We start from the raw sequence: 19,425 nt of genomic DNA on the forward strand, positions 1-19,425 counted from the left end.
TTCTACCGCTGGGAGAGACAAAGCCTCCCACTGAGCTGGCTTAGAAGGCGGAGCAGAACCAATTAGGCTATCTCTGTATTTTTGCGCATCATTAACCGTAACCGTTATTCTTCATTTTCCTTGCCTCCCAAAGTAGACACCAAACAGACCATACCAAAGCCACGTTAGGTCATGTGCACAGAAGACAAGCAGCATGGAACCTGGTGCTGCAGACTCTACTGCTTTTTGCTTTCATCTTTAAAAAAAAATTTTTTTTCCAGAACTGTCATTTGCCACCTGTGTAGACAGAGGAAATCTGAGCCAATGGAAATGCCTTGAGAAATTAATATCCCCTTTGGCTCTTAGAGGCATGTAATTTTGTAGTTTGCTCTATCAGAGAACTGTATCGCTTTTATCCTGTGAGTCCACACAGCCTCTAAGAGATCTGAAACCGAGATCCCATTTGTCACCACTGCAGGGAGGAGGAAAAGGTTAATCATTTTCAGAAGAAGTGGTATGGCTTCATGTTCCTTGAAAAAATACAGTGCTAATACTCAGGGTTCCTGGGAAGAAAGTTATATTTTCCCACTATTCTGCTATCGTTTCTGTGGCCCAACTTTACATCTGTCTGCCAGTTCCTTTCCTATTTTTTGGAAAAGCAGTGCATCATATTAGTAAAGAGCAGAGTTTCTGAACTGAGATTTGAGTGTTGGCCTTGCCACTTACTGTGTGATCTCTACCAAGCCACTTTACTTCTAGGAGGCACAAGCTCACCATTTCTAGACCAGAAGCTCCGCCCACAAAGACAGTTTGTCAGGAAGGGAAACAGGGCTTGTTTGTGAACACCTTTGGAACTGTCTACCCTGTTCCCTCCTTCTGGGACTCTTCCTCTCATCATGTTCTTATGGAGTCTGCTGTCTCAGAAGCAGGCCTGGTCCATGCTGAGCCAAACAGTTTTCTTGTGATTTTCCAGAATAAATTGGCAAAGAGTGTTCACCTCTCTGGTGGGAGCCCCAACATGAGAAGCTAAGTTAGAGAGCAGCAAGGTTCCCCAGTAAGGGAAAGAGGCTGGTCTCCAGATAGGGATGATGAAGCCAACACATGCAGAGAGACAGACAAAGAGAAAAATTCTGAGCATTATTCCAATCCCGGCTTCAATTGTTTGATAAGCTCAGCTGAGACACTACTCTTCCACCGTCTGACTTCAACTTCTTCAAAACAAGACACGAATACCTTTCAAATAGTCCCCCTTTTGACCTAAGCCCGCTTGAACTGGGATTTTGTCTTCTGCACCCGAGAGAGTCCTGACGAGGACTCAGTTCATAAGAGGGACTCACTAAATGGCCATTATTAATATTATTCCCAGATCTCCCAGATGGGAGTACGATATTTCAAATGTGACTATCCCTTCAATGGCCAAAGGTTGGTGACCCATCCTTTAGCGTCTGTAAGTAAGCTGGTTAAGGTCAACATCTGCAGGCATAGGCGGAAGAATGGCTCATGGATCAGGGAAACTGTACCTTTGAACTATGCTGAAAATGAGACATTCTCTGGGAAAAAAAGAAAAAAGTCTCAATCTTTTGTTCACTTCTTCAATAAAAAGTAAGCCTATTATATGTACTACACTAGACATTGAAGAGAAAAGATCACTAGATGGGGACCCATCTTTAAAGAGCTCATAAGGAATACATGTAAGAAACAGAAATAACTGTAAAACAATGACACAAAAAGGGCACATGTAAAGAATGCTAGAATCATTTGGAAAGCAAGGGACATCTACTGGAGGTAGACAGCTAGGGATAAGTAGCCTTTATTTATGGAATGTCCCTTGTTTTGATACTGTCTGCCACCCCTGGCATTGCCAAGAGCTGTTGCTATGGAAACAGGAGAGGTGCTTGAAGAAGCCGCAGCGATTATAACAATGCAGCCCATTCCCCACAAGGGCACCCAATAGTAGCAGAGACTACAGGAATCTCACAGCTATGGATGGCTGTATGTGCAATTTCCCTGTATCCTAGAACATACCAGGGACCTTTTGGGCTGCCAGAAATCATCAAATGCCAGATAGGCACCCATGAGATGAGACTCACTGGTGTCAACCCTAACTCCTCCACTGGCCGTTCAGAACCCTTAAGTACAAAGCGGTTTTATTCAAAGCACAGATTTCTTGCCAAGTTTGTGAACCAAATGAATGTAGAGGGCAAATGGAGTAATTCTCACCTTATTTGTTAAAATGCTCCGTTCCACCTAAGTCACTTTTATTTATGATTTCTGCAAACCACATCCACTGAAAACAAGAACCAGAGAGTTCATTTTTATTGTTTTTAGGAGACAAGCCAGAAGTTAGAATCATAAGACGAGACTGGGACACAAATGTAGCAGTGCCCAAACAAGACTAAACACTGACCTTTTCCAGTTCTGCTTCTATCTGTTATCTCCCATAACTGAAAACAACTCAGCCCTGACACAGCTGGGAATGGCGAATGCATCCGAGCACAGCTAGCCCTGCAGAACTGCAACCTAGGGCATGAGCACACTGAAAGCAACAACCCGACTGGCAGTGAGAAGGAAGTGTTTAAACAAACGTCTCAGCCAAAGAAAAGGTACAGAAATTCAGTTTTTAGGAGATGGGGCACGCTTCAAGGAACCATTTGTCCAAGTTTAATGAAGGACTGCTTCTCACAAACAGCTCAGACTTCCCGGCTGCCAAGTTAAATTTGAAGCCCCCATATTTTACTGCTACTCTTTATCTTAGTCACTTAGAAACTCTCACCTAGATCATGAGTCTTTATTCAGAAGAAAACCACCTTTTGTGCTGACATCTGGGTGTTCCTCTGCTGATTTTTGGAGATACCTTCTGTACCAAATGCCCTTTAGGCTATGGACCAGACCTCTACCCCCCACCTTGGGGTTTCATCTCAATGACCTTCTCTTCCTATTTCACTGAACTCTCTCCAATACCCCAGGTGCACAAAGACCACACAGCTCTCTCTGCATATCCCTGAGCTCTTCTTTCAGCCCGGTTTCCTGATCATGCTGAGCTGGACCCAGAGGGTTAATCAGGCCAAGTCACTTTCACTGCTAGGATTCCTTTGGGAACCCCTTAACCTTTCAGGCTCTGAAGTAGAAAACTGTGGCTCCCAAATCTTCTAAAGTTTGTTACTCTTTCAAAAGAGAATTTGGGATGGGCAAGTACACAGCATCCTGGGAATCAGAAAATCTGGATTTCTGATTCACTGAGTGTGATTTGGGCCAAGTCACAGAACCTATCTGAGCCTGTTTCTTCACCTGAAAAATGGGGGAGAATAACAACTATATGGCTAATTCACACCTTCGTCAAGATCAAGTAATATGCACAACAATATGTTGTAGAAGGTACGATAAACATATTTATGTTGTAGTAAAACATTAGCATTATAGATCCAGACAAATGTCTCCAAACTTACCTTCTTTCAAAGCAACTCAAACATGTCTTCGCTTATAGTGAACCAATCAAGAAAGAGCTATTAGTCTTATGACAGTTCCATCTTAATTCTAGAGAAGAGGGTAACTACAGGCCTGACAAATGTACTGGAACCTGGGGCTCCTGGGTGGCTCAGTTGGTTAAGCGTCTGCCTTCAGCTCAGGTAATGATCGTAGGGTCCTGGGATTGAGAACTACATCGGGCTTTCCTGCTCAATGGGGAATGCTCAATGCCTGTTCTCTCTCTCCACCACCCGTCCCCCAAATAAATAAGTAAAATCCTTAAAAAAAAAAAAAAAAAGTACTGGAACCTGACCATAAGATGCTAATCTAGTCATCAGAAATCTCCAAAGATCAGAATCTCCAAGCATTCAATGAAAAAAAGAGTGCAGCACTTGGCCTACTATAGATGGTATTACCATATGAAAAACAGTTGGCTATCTGTCCCTACCGCACTTAGGAGACTGAGAACAAGAACACTTCAGAAGTATGACAAGGAAACAAAGGTGAGTAATTGGGTCTGAGATGGGGTAAAGACCCCTCAGAGTTCACCTCTTCTGCTTTATAAAAGGCAGTATTTGGATCATCAGATTTACTGGTCAGTAAGGACACCTCCAGAAGAAACTGTCACCCTTCTGGTTGGAGGCCATTACGACAGGAGCACTGATATGGTTTGCCTAACATCCATATTCTAGGTATCACAAGCGATGCCTAGAGATGAACAGCATCTATCCAGGGTTTACAATATAACATGGAAACAAAGAGCCAGAAATCCTGCATGTGATCCAATACTGTATGAAGGATGGTAGGTTTCTCACATGTTTTAGAGCTTTAATCTACATGACTGTAGAGCACCAGACCAAAGCAGACGTAAAAAAAAAAAAAAAAAAAAAAAGGCATTATCTCTAGTTTTGCAAAATTAATCTCCTTCTAGAGGAGACCTGAGTCCAAATTATAGGAAAGGAGATTTTATAGCTATATTACAAACTCACAGGGATTTATAAATGGAAAGGATGAGAGGGCAACCCCAGCACTGAACTCATGCTGTTCTAAATTCTGCATTTCCATGGACAAAAAAAAGGAAGAGGAAAAAGGAGGTCAAGTTCTTACACGAAGACAGAGTTTCAAATTTCCATCCATTGTTTAAACATATCTGAATGACTTATTGTGTCAAGGACCTGGAACCCAGAAAGCTTTGCCCTGTCAGCAATTTTTCTAATGTGCAGCCTCAAACTAAGGATGGAATTTTCCTTCCAAAAACCTAGCTACTAGCAGTCAGAAGCAAGAGTGACCTGGGTAATAGCCAGAGCAGTTACAGCAGTGATGAATGGCATTTTCCTCTTTAGATGCAGAGACTCTGGTTTAAACTTGTGACTGCCTTTAACATGGAAACAAGCAGATGCCAAAAGTTACACTTGACCTTCTTGCTTGGCTCCTGAAGGGTGTCAATTTATATGGAGATGGCTCAGAAGAATAATAAACTTCAGTGTTCCTTCTTGGCACACTATTTTCCTAAAACCATTTTCGGTAGTCATGTTGCACACAAGTGGGACTTCGTGTGTTTCTAAGGTCAGGGAGGAAAGAATCCAACTGCTGGACTTGCTAGCTAAAAGAAATCATCTGGGTAGTTTTCCTGGTTGGAGGGGGCAGCATCACTGTTGGTAGGTACTGAACACAAAAACTTTTATGACTCTATGGCTAATCTGAAACACACAGTCTCTATGGAGTAAATGAAGATAAAATAGAAATGTATGCTTGTCTAGTGGAAAAATAAATCTATTAAAGTTCAGAACAATGGGGGAAACACATGTCCAAAGAAATTAAATACTGAAATGATTAAAAATTTCTGTAAGATCCAGTGATTCAATGCCTAGGTATATACTAAAAGGAACTGAGAAGGGGGGACTCAAAGAGATACTTGTATGTCAATATTCGCTGCCATTTTTCACGACACCCAAGAGGTGGAAACGAATCGAGTGCCCAAGAACAGATGAACAGATACACAAATGTGGTAGATGCATGCAGTGGAGTATACTCAGTCATAAAAAAGGAATGAAGCTTTTGAATATGAATGCAAATCCCAGATTAAAATGCCAGAACTCAGCAATAAATTAAAAGAGACAATATATAGTCACACAGCAGGTAGGGTTAAATATTACAAAACCAAACCAAGGGGTGCCTGGGTGGCTTAGTCACTGGGCACCTGCCTTCGGCTCAGGTCATGATCCCAGAGCCCCATATTGGGCTCCCTGTTCGGCAGGGAGTCTGCTTTTCCCTCTCCTTCTGCTCCTTCCCCCACTCATGCTCTTTTACTCTCTCAAATAAATAAGATCTTAAAAAAAAAAAAAAGCAAAACAAAAGGCTAAGCTAACTGATGAGATGGAAAAGCCATACGATCACCAGTAGAAGCTGAAAAGTCACATGATAAATTTCTATATCCGTTTTCTGGCAAACATGCTTAGTGAACCAAGGTCACAGGTCTAATTCCTTAACAGATACAGAATCCAGAAAACAAGTAAACATCACAATTTGGGTCTCTTTGCTTAGTTTGTCAGCATTAGTGCCCAGCACACAGAAGGCACGCACTCAGTATTTACCAAGTGAGTGAATGAACAAATATACTAATCAGAGTCACTGTCATAAAATCAAGAACAAATTCCCTGCGGGGGGGCACCTGGAGGGCTCAGTCTGTTAAGCCTCTGCTTTCAGCTCAGGTCAGCATCCAAGCATCCTGGGATGAAAGCCCGTATTGGGCTCCCTACTGAGCGCTCCCCCTGCTTGTGTGCTCCCCTTCTTGCGCTCACTTGCTGTCTCTTTCTCGCTGTCAAGTAAATAAATAAAACCTTAAGGAAAAAAAAAAGAACAAATTGCCTGAGATCCCCACTTATTTAACACTGAAATATTACTCAGAAAGAGCATTTCTAAAACTTTTTATCTCAGGGTCCCTTCATATCCCTGGAAATTACTGAGGGCCACAAAGAGATTTTGTTTTTGTGGATTGTATCTACTGATATATATACCATATTGGAAATTAATGCTGAGAAATTTAAAAACCATTTATCTATTAATCTATTTAAAAATAACAATAAGCTTATTACGTGTTAACAGAAATAACATATTTTTATGAAAAATAACTCTATTGGGCACCTGGGTGACTCAGTCGTTAAGTGTCTGCCTTCGGCTCGGGTCATGATCCCAGGGTCCTGGGATCCAGCCCTGCATCGGGCTCCCTGTTCAGTGGGGAGTCTGCTTCTCCCTCTCCCTCTGCTGCTCCCCTGCTTGTGTTCTCGCTCTCTCTCTCTCAAATAAATAAAATCTTCAAACAAAAAACTCTATTCCCCCCAAACAAAACAAATTTCTTGAAAACAGTGTCACTGCTTCTGTGCCTTTGCAATGATCTTCGGTGTCTATTACTGTAATAGAGGTCAGCTGGACTTGCACGTATGCTTCTGTATTGACTCTGCTGTGATACGCTGTTATGGTTGAAAAATATGATGAAAATCGGGCTTCACACAGATAAGTAGCTAGAAAAGAAATATTTTAATACCCTTTTCAGGTGCTCGCTGATAATCCTCCTTGAAACGACATCAAACCTTGAAAAGTGGTGGCTTCTTAACGATTAGCTGCAATGTGGAACCTAAAACCTAAATGAACTTCTCACACCACTCTACTTCAAAAGCCCTTGGTCAGCTGTGCTTTTGTCGAGGATGCAGAAAGCAGGAAGAGCACTACTCTCATGTTAACGATGAGAAAAAAAAATAAATGGAAAAATCTTAACTCTTCTTGAACCCATCAGAGCTGAAGGCAACCAAATATCCTGAAATCCAAGGAAGGCCAGCTCCCCACGGAGAAATGGGGACACCCATGGGCCACCTCCTACGTGGCAAAGATGTTCAAGGAGCCAGAAAGGCATTAACTGCAATTTCTCACAGATTACCGGGGGCCATTTGCTACTCGCACTGAGCCCCATCCACCACCTCCAAGTCAGCACAACAGCTGAAGAACCCGAGGCTCGGAGAAGCTAAGTAACTTGTCCAAAGTCACACCCAATGGCATAGTCAAAACGTAAATTCAAAAGGTTTTTCACTTGACCCAGGCTGCCATCCCATGTTATATCGGTGACAACATTCAATCATCCCAACGCTTAGAGAATTCAAAGGAAATGCTCACTCCTTCACTGTACGCAGAGGAGAGAGAAGACAGCTGTTTGAATTCCTTACGGGTTGTCTTCAAATCACAGATTTTTAGAAGACAAGTGGCGAGGGGTTCCAATACTCAGCGGCCAAGTCACTCTGCCAAAATGTGCTGCGGAGGATCCTGTGCAGTAAATGGGACAAAGCATGGTGCTAAGACCGGCCCAGTCTCTCTACAAGTCTTTGTCTCGACTACAGTCAGCAGCTCTACAAACAGGCCAAACTTAACACTCACTCAGAGTTAACCTGTCAGGTAAAGGCAAACCAACCTTGACCTCTGCACCAGATGTCAGAAATCCTGGTTGGGGAGCCTCGATCAAAACCAGGGACTCCATTCCCCTACAAAAGGCTGCAGGCAAAGCACAGAGCCCTGAGAACTCTCACAACCTGATTCCAGCACTGCCCCACTGGGTGGTCATGCTGCTTCCCTCCCAGGTCATTCTAAGGTCTTAGCAATTTCTGAAGGTTAGTGTCTTCTGTGGACATTTTGAAAAAATATAATTAAAAAAAATGTAAAAGAAACAAAAAACACCTAACCATTCTCAGTCACTACTGGAAAAACTTGAGTGTGTGCTTTAAAAGCTCAGTTGCTTTAGAATTAGTATCTTTCAGCAGGAGGAAGTGAGTACCATGCCCCCTCCCCTTCCTTTTCAAACTATTTATAGTCCCTTTAATAGTAATGCCGTTTATTTTATTCCATTAACGGGCTTCATTTTCCTCCCAAAGAGAGGATGAGAGAGAATAAATTTGAAGTGATGAAGGGGAAAAATTCAAACCATCCTGCAAGAGAGCTGACAAGTACAAATTCATAGCCCCACGTAACAAAGATCAATGTTATGCTGTGAACTGCCACCATTTACCTAGTGCAGGGTCTTGGGGAGCACAGCTATTTTCATTCTAATGCCTGAATTAGATGAAAAGCTAATTTTGAGAGTGAAAAGCAAAGAACACTTTCTCTTTGGAAGGCAAGATGCTTTCCTGATTTAGTTAATAAATCTTTATGATCTCTCCATGAAAAGAGAAGGCAGGTATGCTTAGTCCCCTTTTCTGAGGAAAATGGAAAATTTAAGAAACATGGCCCTGGACAGATACCAAGGACAGGAAGAAATTCTTTGTTTTCTGGGGCTGGCATTTGATACCAAAATGAGGGTAAGGAAGAGAAGAGTAAGTCTCTCGAAGTTCGCCACATGGCTCTGAACCCATCCTGTTCAACCTTTTCCTCTACAATGTGAATGAAGACATAGAAGGCATGCCTACAAGTCTGCTAATGATAAAATGGGGAGGTCATCAAGACTCCAAAAGGCCTCAACTGGCTGGGACAATCAAGCAGAACTAGCAAGAAGAAATGGGGTGTGTGGCAGGGGGTGGGGGGAGGACATAAAGTCCAGTACTTGATCTCAAAAGAATCTCTTAAACAAACAGAGGAGGGAAAAGTTGAAAAGTAGTTCATATGAAAAAAGACCTGGGGCAGATGTTGCAAACTGTTGGCACACACGTGTTTTGTTTGGCCTTTGCAGTATTTGTGGAAGACACTAAGCCAACATCGAAAAATCTGGAGAGTCACATAAAAATCCGGATTTCCGGCTTCTCTTGAAAAATTGATAGATCTGGCATCTCCGGGTCTGCATTCAGGCCTGACCACAGTTGGTCTGAACTGGGCTGTGGCTGTCTCCTTTTAGAAAGGGCATTCACTCGCCCACGGGATACACGTGGATGCACGCTGGCCTGCTGAAGCCATTTAGGTCACTTTCTTAGCTCTGTGGGCATCTGTCTGCAACTCTTGACCTGGGGGTTTCGGAGAACTGCCAACTCGACTGTCAGCAGAAGCCAACAGCGGGACACAGCTGCCAGAAACTGCACCCAGTCCGAGGTGATGGGAGAACAATGTCTAAACCAGTGGTCCTTAACTTCTGAAGAGTCATGGACTCCTTAAAGAATTAAAAAAAAAAAAATCAATGAGTACTCTACAAGAAATGAATTTATTCATACAAAAATGAGTAATCAATTTCAGGAATTATAATAATGAATTTCAGTCCCCCTGAGCCCCCAGTTCCCACATTCACAGCACCAGTGCAGAACAAGGAGGTTGAGGCATCCCACTGTGTGTGTCCACACAGCATGTCTACTCCTGGCCAGGAACCCCATTTTAAGAATGACGCTGACAAAAAAAAAAAAAGAACAACGCTGACAAACTGCAAGGCAACCGGGATGATAAAGGGTCTGGAAATAAGATCACAGAGCTGAAGAAACTAAGAATGGTTACCCTAGGAAAAGGAACACTAAGAAAGGAACGTAATATCCATTTAAAATTTTAGAAACTATAATAAGGAAAAGGGATTAGGCTTGCACCGGTCCAGCTGGCACAACTAAGAGCAATGAGAAGTTACAATGAGGTCTATTTTACTATTTCAGTTCAGTCTAAGAAAGAAGTTTCTTACAATTAAAGCTGTTCAAAACTAGAATAGACTGAGACTGCCCTGTAGAACAAAACGGTAGCTGCCCATCACCATGAGTATCCAAGCAGAAGCAGGCCAATGAATTGTCAGGGATGTCACAGAAAGGATTCCTGAACTGGGTGCAAGATTGTACTATGGATACCTAAAGCTTCTTACAATCAGATTCTGGTGAGCTGGGCTGGAGATGGCAATTAACAGCTTCTTCCCCTCCCAAACCTTAGTCTTGCTCTGATGCAACAGTAACATGGCAGCCAAGCTCTACTCCAGAGACAGAAGCCCAGTGGCTGATCCTTCTGGTGTTTCTCAGTGAGCATACTGGGAATTGGTCAAGCTTTGGCCACTCTTGAGATTTCACATGCCAACCTTTTCTTTTTCCAAGCTGCTCCTCTATTCACCTCTTTCTACCCGAGGTCAAGCTGTCTGTTTTAATTCTCAGGAAACTGCATACGATTCACAGCATATCAGATCGTGTATTAGTTGAATTGACTCATCTTATCCACGAAGTTTGAAACATGTGGGCATTTAATTAAAGCTTTTGCCTGATGATTTCAGCAGAAGAAAATGGGGAGAATTCTGTGCCGTATTAACTTTGTATGAGCATCACAGTCTGGTTAGAAGAGGTCACAGACTAAACCAGTTCAAGTCTGCCACGTAGGAGGTGGTGAACAATCAAAGGCTCTCCAAAATATGGAACCAAGTGCGAACCATGCAGCTGGTATTTCAGAAATCTCAGATATCAAAGAAAGTGCCTTACCGTGTCTTCAATTTCTAAGTCACTGCCTCTTCAGAAACAGTTTTGTAGCAAGAACCACTGCTTTTCTAAAAAAATTTTGCTAAAAATATCTTTTAAGACACTGTGAAGGGGAAGTAAACATTTCCCCCTTCTTTAGAGATTAAAAAGCACATCAGTTCCGGTTGAACATGATCAAGATGAAATTTCCTTTGGTCCGTAATACTGCCCTCCTCCCGAGTGTTCCTCAGAAGCTTCGGAAACAAGTTCTGAAGGCAGGCTTTTCCTCTACTCCAGGGAAGAGGGAAATCTGGGGCCTCTTGACCTATAAAACTCAGTATTTTGGAACATCCATAACTCTCCCAAGTCTGTGCCAGTCAAGTAAGAGTCTCTGTTCAGCAAACCACCAGCCAGCCAGAGCTGGACAGCAAGACTTTTACCCCTACAAGTTGACAAGGATGGGACCCAAATGCTCCTTGGAAAAAAAAAAGTCTCGCCATCAGCTTGCGTTACAAACTGCTGGAAAAGACAGATGGAGGGGATGACAGGAAAAGCAATTATTTCTTCTGGGCTTCCTTTCTGTCTGGATTCTAAGGAGACGAACACAAAATTCCACCACAGATTGAAATGCTATCTAAACATTCTTGAAAATGTGGTCTTGCTCTCTGAAATACGACCTGCCCCGGCGGCAGCAACCTGTAACCTATTAATACAGGAAGGTGGGGAAGGCCGACATTCCCGCCGGCTGTCCCATCTGGGGCCCGACTCTCCACTACTGAGGGTTTGTGACCACAGGTTCAAACACAAACAACTAAATAAAAGATACAGATCGACGGAGCATGACCCAACAGAAAAATCCTGATGAATCATTCACTTTATTTTCCCATTCTTGGAATTTGAAAAACCTGAGACTCCTGTATTTTTTCCTGAGCCACTCTAAGCAGAGGCTGAATCACACAAAATAGTTGGGTTATTTCAAATGGTAGTCATTGGGGACTAGTCACACACAAATCAGGCTCTCAATAGCTTTATGGGGACACACATTGATCAAAATGATGTTTTATGGTAAAGGGCTTTTGTTTCTTTGCAATAAATAAATAGTCTCATAGAGACCAAATATTCAATACAGTTGAATAAAACGTTACTGGTCTGGACATAAAGTCTATGTGTTGAGAGAAATACAGCGATGAGAAGATTCGATTCTTGCCTCAAGGAACTTATAAACTAGTCAAGGAGACAAGAAGTGTTCACTAGTATGTCAAAGGAGACCATGAAAGTCAAATGGAAAGTACAGGGACAGGCCTGGGAGTTTGGGGGCGGAAGGCACATACATCTAGCTGAGGGATATCAGGATGAATTTGCTCATCTGCAGAATGAGAAGTGTGGACCAAATGAGTTCCAAGTCCCTTCTAGGTCTAAAATTCTGATTCCTTTTGTATGTTCAGGTGAGCTAAACAGAAAATTTCGTGGAGGATGTCGTATTTGAGGGGGCTCTTAGGTAAGATTTTGAGATGAAGTTACTAGAAGAAGGAGAGTGATAATTTCAGGCAGAAAGACATCCATGGGTTCAGAAAGCACAGGGTGTGCTTGTAGAGCACGGAGTCTTCTGTATGGATGGATCTCAGCAGGATGCAAAACTGGAAAGGCAGATTGAGGCCTTGAATGCCAAGCAAAGAAACTTGGATTAAATTCGATAGACAGAGGCCACTGAGGTTTCTGAAGAGGTAGATGACAGGGCCAGACATACAGAAGGAAGGCTCAAGGGTGGAAGGAGGCTGGAGCATTTGCAGGCCACCTTGTTACTCTTTATTCCCTCCCAGGGCCCCATGTACACAGGCCACCCCTGTGAAGTGGTGCTTCATGGGAGAAACCTAAATGACCAAAACAAAGCAATAAGGACTAAGAACCACGCAGGAACCAGGAAATCAGATCAGCTATAGGAAACTAATATGTCCATACAGAAATACTGATGATGACAACAAGGAAAAAGGTAGATACTTACAAAGAGGCCAATGGAAGGTGATTATTAGGAGGAAAAGAAAGTCGCAAGATGTAGGAGAAATAGAGGCAACGATAAAACTAAAAATGTAAAAGGAAAAGAAAGAGACTCGTAACAGTGGTCAGCTACTAGCGGAAGGAACACGAGTATGAGTGATCAGCACATTTATTCACAGATGACACCTCCCATACCCTCCCACCCCAATTTGGGTAGCACGATGTATATCTGAAGAAATGAGCTGCACTGCAAGTCGAAGAGGACAAAAAAACAACTGGAGTTACTACAGAAGTACACAGCGACCCACTGAGTCAGTACTGAAGAGGGAAGAGCAGACACGGCAGGAGAAGACTACAAAGGTGTGCTCAGCATCTTTATTATGACAGCAAGTTTTGAAATACGATGCCTAAACAGAACAGAATCCAAATAAAAAGGAAAATGGTTGATAGATAACATCTGCCCCCAGGTCATTAACGAAGCCCTCCACCCCATACACTCCCTTACCCCACTTCATTCCCTTGCAGCAGCCCTTCTTAGCTAGATCCAAAAAGAACTGTAAAACTTGGAAATGAATACATGTCTGACACAGAGGAGAAAGACAAGGCAACTCTGGTTTTCACACTTGGGCTCGCACGGCCTTAGCCTGGGTGAGCTGTGCTACCATAGGCTCCTGCTTGCACAGGCAGTGAGTGAGAGCTCGCTGCTGGTCTGGGCAGTCCAGCTCCGGGATTAGTGGGACAAGTCAGGCACATTTCCTGCTGTGTATGGACACATCCCTAAGAAGGTGCTCTCTACAAGCAGGTGGATCAACATTTTAGTTGCTTGGTTGCCGGGTCATGAAGAAATCAGGAGAGTATGATTAATATGGAGGAATAAGTTACTTACTTGCCTGCCATCCTGCCCCACATTTGTTTGACCTCTTACAACAGTTCGAATATTGTCATCCAGTCTCCTAGGAAAAAGTTAAAGGGTCAGAATCATTAAAACAACCTCCATTCTAAAGTGACCAAAAGATAAAAAGGTGACGGCGTATCCACCCACTTCTGCTGGTTGTACCTCCTTGTCCAGAAAACCAGACAAGTCAGAATGATCTAACCGAAGACTGAGGCCTTAGACCCTAGCTAAGGCAGCAACAGTAATGTAAGAAGCCAAGTACAGCACAGACTGATGAGTAGTCCTTTTTTTTTAAAAAATGCTATTCTTGCTTAATATTCAGAGCTGTCCAAAAGGGCCAGTGTAAGGTTTAATATTTTTCAAGAGCGAAAACCAGGAATGACGATGTTGCTGAAACTTAATGGGAACAAGTCAGAGAATTTGAAGTACCCTCCGCAAAACCCTCAGTTACTTCCTCAGGAGCCAGAGTGCTACATGAGATCCGTGATGCACCCTCTGGGCCCTAACTGTGCAAGCTCTGTAGGATGTGGGCCTGTGACCTCTGGCTCTAATAGCGACCATTTAGTGGTCCCTCAACCAGAGAAATTTACATCAGTCAATTTCATTTTCCACGTAAAGAATCTTTTAAAGGTATATTGGGAGAAAGCCGAAAATAACCAGTTTGCGGTGATTTTTGGATCATTAGGGAATTCCCATTTTCTGTGCAAATCCCGGACATATTAGCAGTCTCTACCAGAATTGTTATAGCTGAAGTCCACCAAAACAATGAGAGATGCCCAATTAAACAATACATTCATGGCAAAGGTCTTCACTGAAAGACCCAAAGCTCATAAGGGAAAAAGAAATCATCTCCTGGATTGAAAATGAAGGCTTCTCCTCATCAAAAATAAAAAAAACCAAAACCAAACAACGACATTTGCCCTAATGACATTAACCATTATAGTATTAATTATAGTGAACAGACACTGAGCACCTGCCATATGTCAAAACTGGAAATCTAGATGTGGGCAAACCAGAACCAGGCTACTGGGGAGGAAAGACACTTGTTGTCTAACTCTGACAAGCACATTCTAGATTAATCACAACATTTAATCTTGGGCCACCACAAATACCAACCAGCAGATCTGACCATCCTGTTAGCTGGTATATGGTCACGGGATACATGTATATGCCCATCCTTGTATCTAAGCCTTGGGAGTACAAAAAAAGGTAAATCTGCTAAGGAAATAAAACCATTAAAACTACAATAGAGGGGCGCCTGGGTGGCTCAGTGGGTTAAAGCCTCTGCCTTCGGCTCAGGTCACGATCCCAGGGTCCTGGGATCGAGCCCTGCATCGGGCTCTCGGCTCAGGCAGGGAGCCTGTTTCCCTTCCTCCCTCTCTGTCTGCCTCTCTGCCTACCTGTGATCTCTGTCTGATTGATAAATAAATAAATAAATAAATAAATAAATAAATAAATAAAACTACAATAGAAATGCTTTTGCCCCCTTTTATGACCAACCGTTTTGAATAGCCTGTTAAAAAGTTTCCTTCCCTTTTTATAAATACCTGAACACTGGCCAAAGAATCAAATTCTTTGCCATGAGGTTCATATGGAAATCTAGATAAAAGAATTATTTTTTTAAAAATTGTCATAAGTAGTGGCACCTGGGTGGCTCAGGGGGTTAAGCCTCTGCCTTCGGCTCAGGTCATGATCCCAGGGTCCTGGGATCGAGCCCCGCATATCGGGCTCTCTGCTCAGCAGGGAGCCTGCTTCCTCCTCTCTCTCTGCCTGCCTCTCTGCCTACTTGTGATCTCTCTCTGTCAAATAAATAAATAAAATCTTTAAAAAAAAATAGTCAAAACAGCAAACTTGAGATTTCAGTTCTCTAACAGATAAGTGTGATCCAGAACATGATTAACTAAATTAACAGCATGCTTTTCAGTAATTATTAATAATCATATGGGGTTACTTACCTTATTTTCAGTCTAATTTTGTTCACAACTTCATCTATGTTTGCCAGAGACTACAATAAAGAAGGAAAATGACAACTATTATTTCACTTTCTAGATCCTTTTATATGGAAATGATAAGCTATCAAGGCTATTTATAACATCTCAAAACATTTAATCATAGTGTGATACAATTTTATTTTAAAAAAGTAATGGGGGGGGCGCCTGGGTGGCTCGGTGGGTTAAAGCCTCTGCCTTCGGCGCAGGTCATGATCCCAGGGTCCTGGGGTCGAGCCCAAATCGGGCTCTCTGCTCAGCAGGGAGCCTGCTTCCCTCTCTCTCTCTCTGCCTGCCTCTCTGCCTACTTGTGCTCTCTGTCAAATGGATAAATAAAATCTTTTTAAAAAAGAAATAAAAAAATAAAAAAGTAATAGGGGTGCCTCGGTGGCCTAGTGGGTTAGGCATTTGACACTTGATTTTTTGACTCAGGTCATGATCTCACTGAGATCTAGCCCCACCATGGGCTCTGCACTCAGGGCAGAGTCTACTTAAGATTCATTCTCTCTATCTCTCTCTCTCCCCCCATCTGCCACTCCCCCAGCTCTATAAATAAATAAATAAATAAATAAATAAATAAATAAAACCTTAAAAATAAAAGTATAGCAGTTGTTGGCAACTATTACAAATTCCAGCTTGGTATCTGTTTTTGTAAATACAGTTTTATTGGAATATAGTCATGTCCACTCATTTACCTATTATCCACAGCTGCCTTTGAGCTACAAATGTGAAGTCGGAATAGCTGCAACAGAAACAGAATGGTTGGGGCGCCTGTGTGGCTCTGTCATTAAGCACCTGCCTTCAGCTCCAAATTGTATAACTCCACTTATATAGTTCAAAAATAAATGAGACTTGGGGCGCCTGGGTGGCTCAGTGGTTTAAAGCCTCTGCCTTCGGCTCGGGTCATGATCTCGGGGTCCTGGGATCGAGCCCCACATCGGGCTCTCTGCTTGGCGGGGAGCCTGCTTCCTCCTCTCTCCCTCTCTGCTGCCTCTCTGCCTACTTGTGATCTCTGTCTGTCAAATAAATAAATAAAAATAAAAAAAAAAAATAAATGAGACTATTCTCTCATGTTAGAAGCCAGCAAGACAATAGTTATCTCTGAAGAAGGTAGTTACTGTGATGAGGTAAGAGGGGCCATCTAAAGACAAGGGCATCAGGGTGGCACAGTCAGTTAAGTTTCATAAGATCAAGCCCTAGGGTGGGTACCATGCTCAACAGGGAATCTCCTAGAGATTCTCTGAGATTCTTTCCCTCTGCCCCCCAACACTCTCTAAAGTAAATAAATCTTTTTTAAAAGAAGATGTTGTATTAATGTCTTCTTTCTTCTTACTTATTTGTTTCAGAGAAAGAGCATGACCAAGCAGGAAGAGGGGCAGAGGGAGAGGGGAAGCAGGCTCCCCACTGAACATGGAGCCCAACACGGGGCTGATCTCCCAACCAGGAGATCATGACCTGAGTAGAAACGAAGAGGTGGATGCCTAACTGACCGAGGTACCCAGGTACCCCCCACCTTTTTTTTAAGATTGTATTTATCTGAGAGAGAGAGAGCACCCAAGCAAGAGAGTGAGAGGGCACAGGAGCAAGGGGTGGGGGAGAGGGAGAGGGAATCTCAAGCAGACTCCTAGCTGAGCACAGAGCCCCACGCAGGGCTCGATCCCAGGACCGTGAGATCATGACCTGAGCCAAAATTAAGAGTAGGATGCTCGACTGACTGAGTCACCCAGGCACCCCTAATGTCTTATTTCTTGATCTGAATGGTGGTTACACAGTTGTAATCATTCTGTGAAAATTCATCAAATTGTATACTTAAGATGTATGTATGCATCTATATTATACTGTATTTTGATGAATAAATCTATTTTTTCTGAGTTTGTAGGTTCATCAGAAAAAATGCCTGGAAAGATAAATATGAGTAGCTTTGTAATCTACATAGTAGCTGTAAACTATGAAATCAGTAGCAATAGTTGTATCTAAGAAAAGGATTTAATTTTTTTCTTCTTTTTGCCTATAAGTACTTACTAATTGCTCTACACTGGCTATCCACTGCTACTGTAATTATAATAAAGTTATTTCTATTTTAAAGACAATGACAATTAAAACAATGGGACTACTTCCAACCTTAGCCAGCAGAAAACACGAGGAAATGGTGCCCCCTAGTGGAATATAGTACAATTATAGAGCACCATTTTAACTCAAGTTGTCAAAATGTAATTTTAGAACTCTTTCCCTTTCCCCCAACAGATATTTTACCTGAAAAGGAATCGGGGGTAATGCAGGAATTGTGCTTATAAATTGCTACCAGCAGCCTCTGGTGGCAGGAGGGGGCCAGGAGCCTGCCAAGAACCAGGTCACAATGTCTGAGATGTCAGACCAGGCCATTTACATCTTGTCTATTCTGACAAAGGCAATGGTTGCTTAGAATTTTCAGAAATCTAGACTGAGGTGAAGATGAATCTCAGAAAAGAGAAGTTATTTTAACTGAGGAATCCCCTGTCAAGTCACTCTGAAACCAGCCTGGGTATAAGTCACCACCGTGGTAAAAGTTGCTGAGTTTGTTGAAGGACCTAGATTTGGCCCAGCTCTGCCACTACAAATCTGCTCGATGTACAGAGGGCAAGCTGTTCAGCCTCTCTGAATTTATACTTCCTCACGTGTAAATTGGGCATAACAGTTCCTACCCTGACTATCTCTGCTGGAACCCATTCCCTTAAAAACATTTTCTTGTTTTGGTATTTAAAAAGAACTATTTTTAAAATATTAACATTTGGAGAATCTGGGTGAATGGCAGCCATGAATTCACTGTACTATTCTTGTATATTTTCTGAGAATGGATAATTATACCAAAATTTTAAAACAGTAATCTAGGGGCGCCTGGGTAGTTCAGTCGGTTAAGCGTCTGCCTTTGGCTCGGGTCATGATCTTGGGGGTCCTGGGATCCAGATCCATGCCAAGCTCCTTGCTTAGCAGGAAATCTGCTTCTCCCTCTCCCTCTGACCCTCTCCACCACTGGTACTCTCTCTCTCTCGCTCTCCCACTCTGTTTCAAATAAATACATAAAATATTTTTTTAAAATTGTAATGTATTTGAAATTGGTAAAACATGAACATGACCAAAAACGTCAATAGAACAAGTGAAGAAATAGTGAAGATCAAGGCTTCCTCTCCCCCTGTCCTGCCTGTCTCCCCCAGTTCTGCAGAGAGGCAACAGCTCTGAGATGGTTTCTTTTGTACCTTCCCAGAAACAGTCTATGTATTTAAAGCATATCCATAACTTACGTCCCCTGCTTTATGTAATGCACAGTGTCTTGCATCATACTTTTTTCACTTAACAATGTAAGTTGGAGGTCATTCCACAGCAGTAAATATTGCTTTGGGTGGTAGAGTAACCAATTCTTAATTAATACTCCTTAAACACGAAGGTCTTGCTTAAGCCATGACAGTTTTTCTAAGAAGAATAATTCAAAGTATGTATGCCTTCAGATATTCAACTGCATTTAAGGGAGCAGGGAATGGCCTAAATGGCCATAGTAGAAAAGTCAAAATAAATCAGGCCACATTTACTCGAGGGACTTTTATGTCATTAAAGACACAGGACAAGGAGGCTCTGAAACAAAGAATCCAGATCGGTGACCCTGGCTGCAGGTGATATATCCCCTCTTTCAGACTCACCCTTCTAGTGTAGGTATAATGCAGTTGTACAGTTTTATCATTTAAAAATGTTTTAA

At 42.5% G+C, this 19,425-nt stretch overlaps 1 protein-coding gene across 1 annotated transcript in view; it reads right to left on the reverse strand.

Annotated features, from left to right (window-relative positions):
* VPS53 (VPS53 subunit of GARP complex) overlaps positions 1-19,425 on the reverse strand; it is a 135,074-nt gene that overhangs the window by 108,038 nt on the left and 7,611 nt on the right. The window contains exons 3-4 of the mRNA XM_080826206.1: positions 15,666-15,715; positions 13,702-13,768 (exon numbers count right to left, since the gene is read on the reverse strand). Coding sequence (XP_080682332.1) covers positions 13,702-13,768; positions 15,666-15,715 — 117 coding nt within the window. The remainder of the gene's footprint in view (positions 1-13,701; positions 13,769-15,665; positions 15,716-19,425) is intronic.

The sequence above is a fragment of the Martes martes genome, assembly GCF_963455335.1.
Source record: "Martes martes genome assembly, chromosome: 16".
Lineage (NCBI taxonomy): Eukaryota > Metazoa > Chordata > Mammalia > Carnivora > Mustelidae > Martes > Martes martes.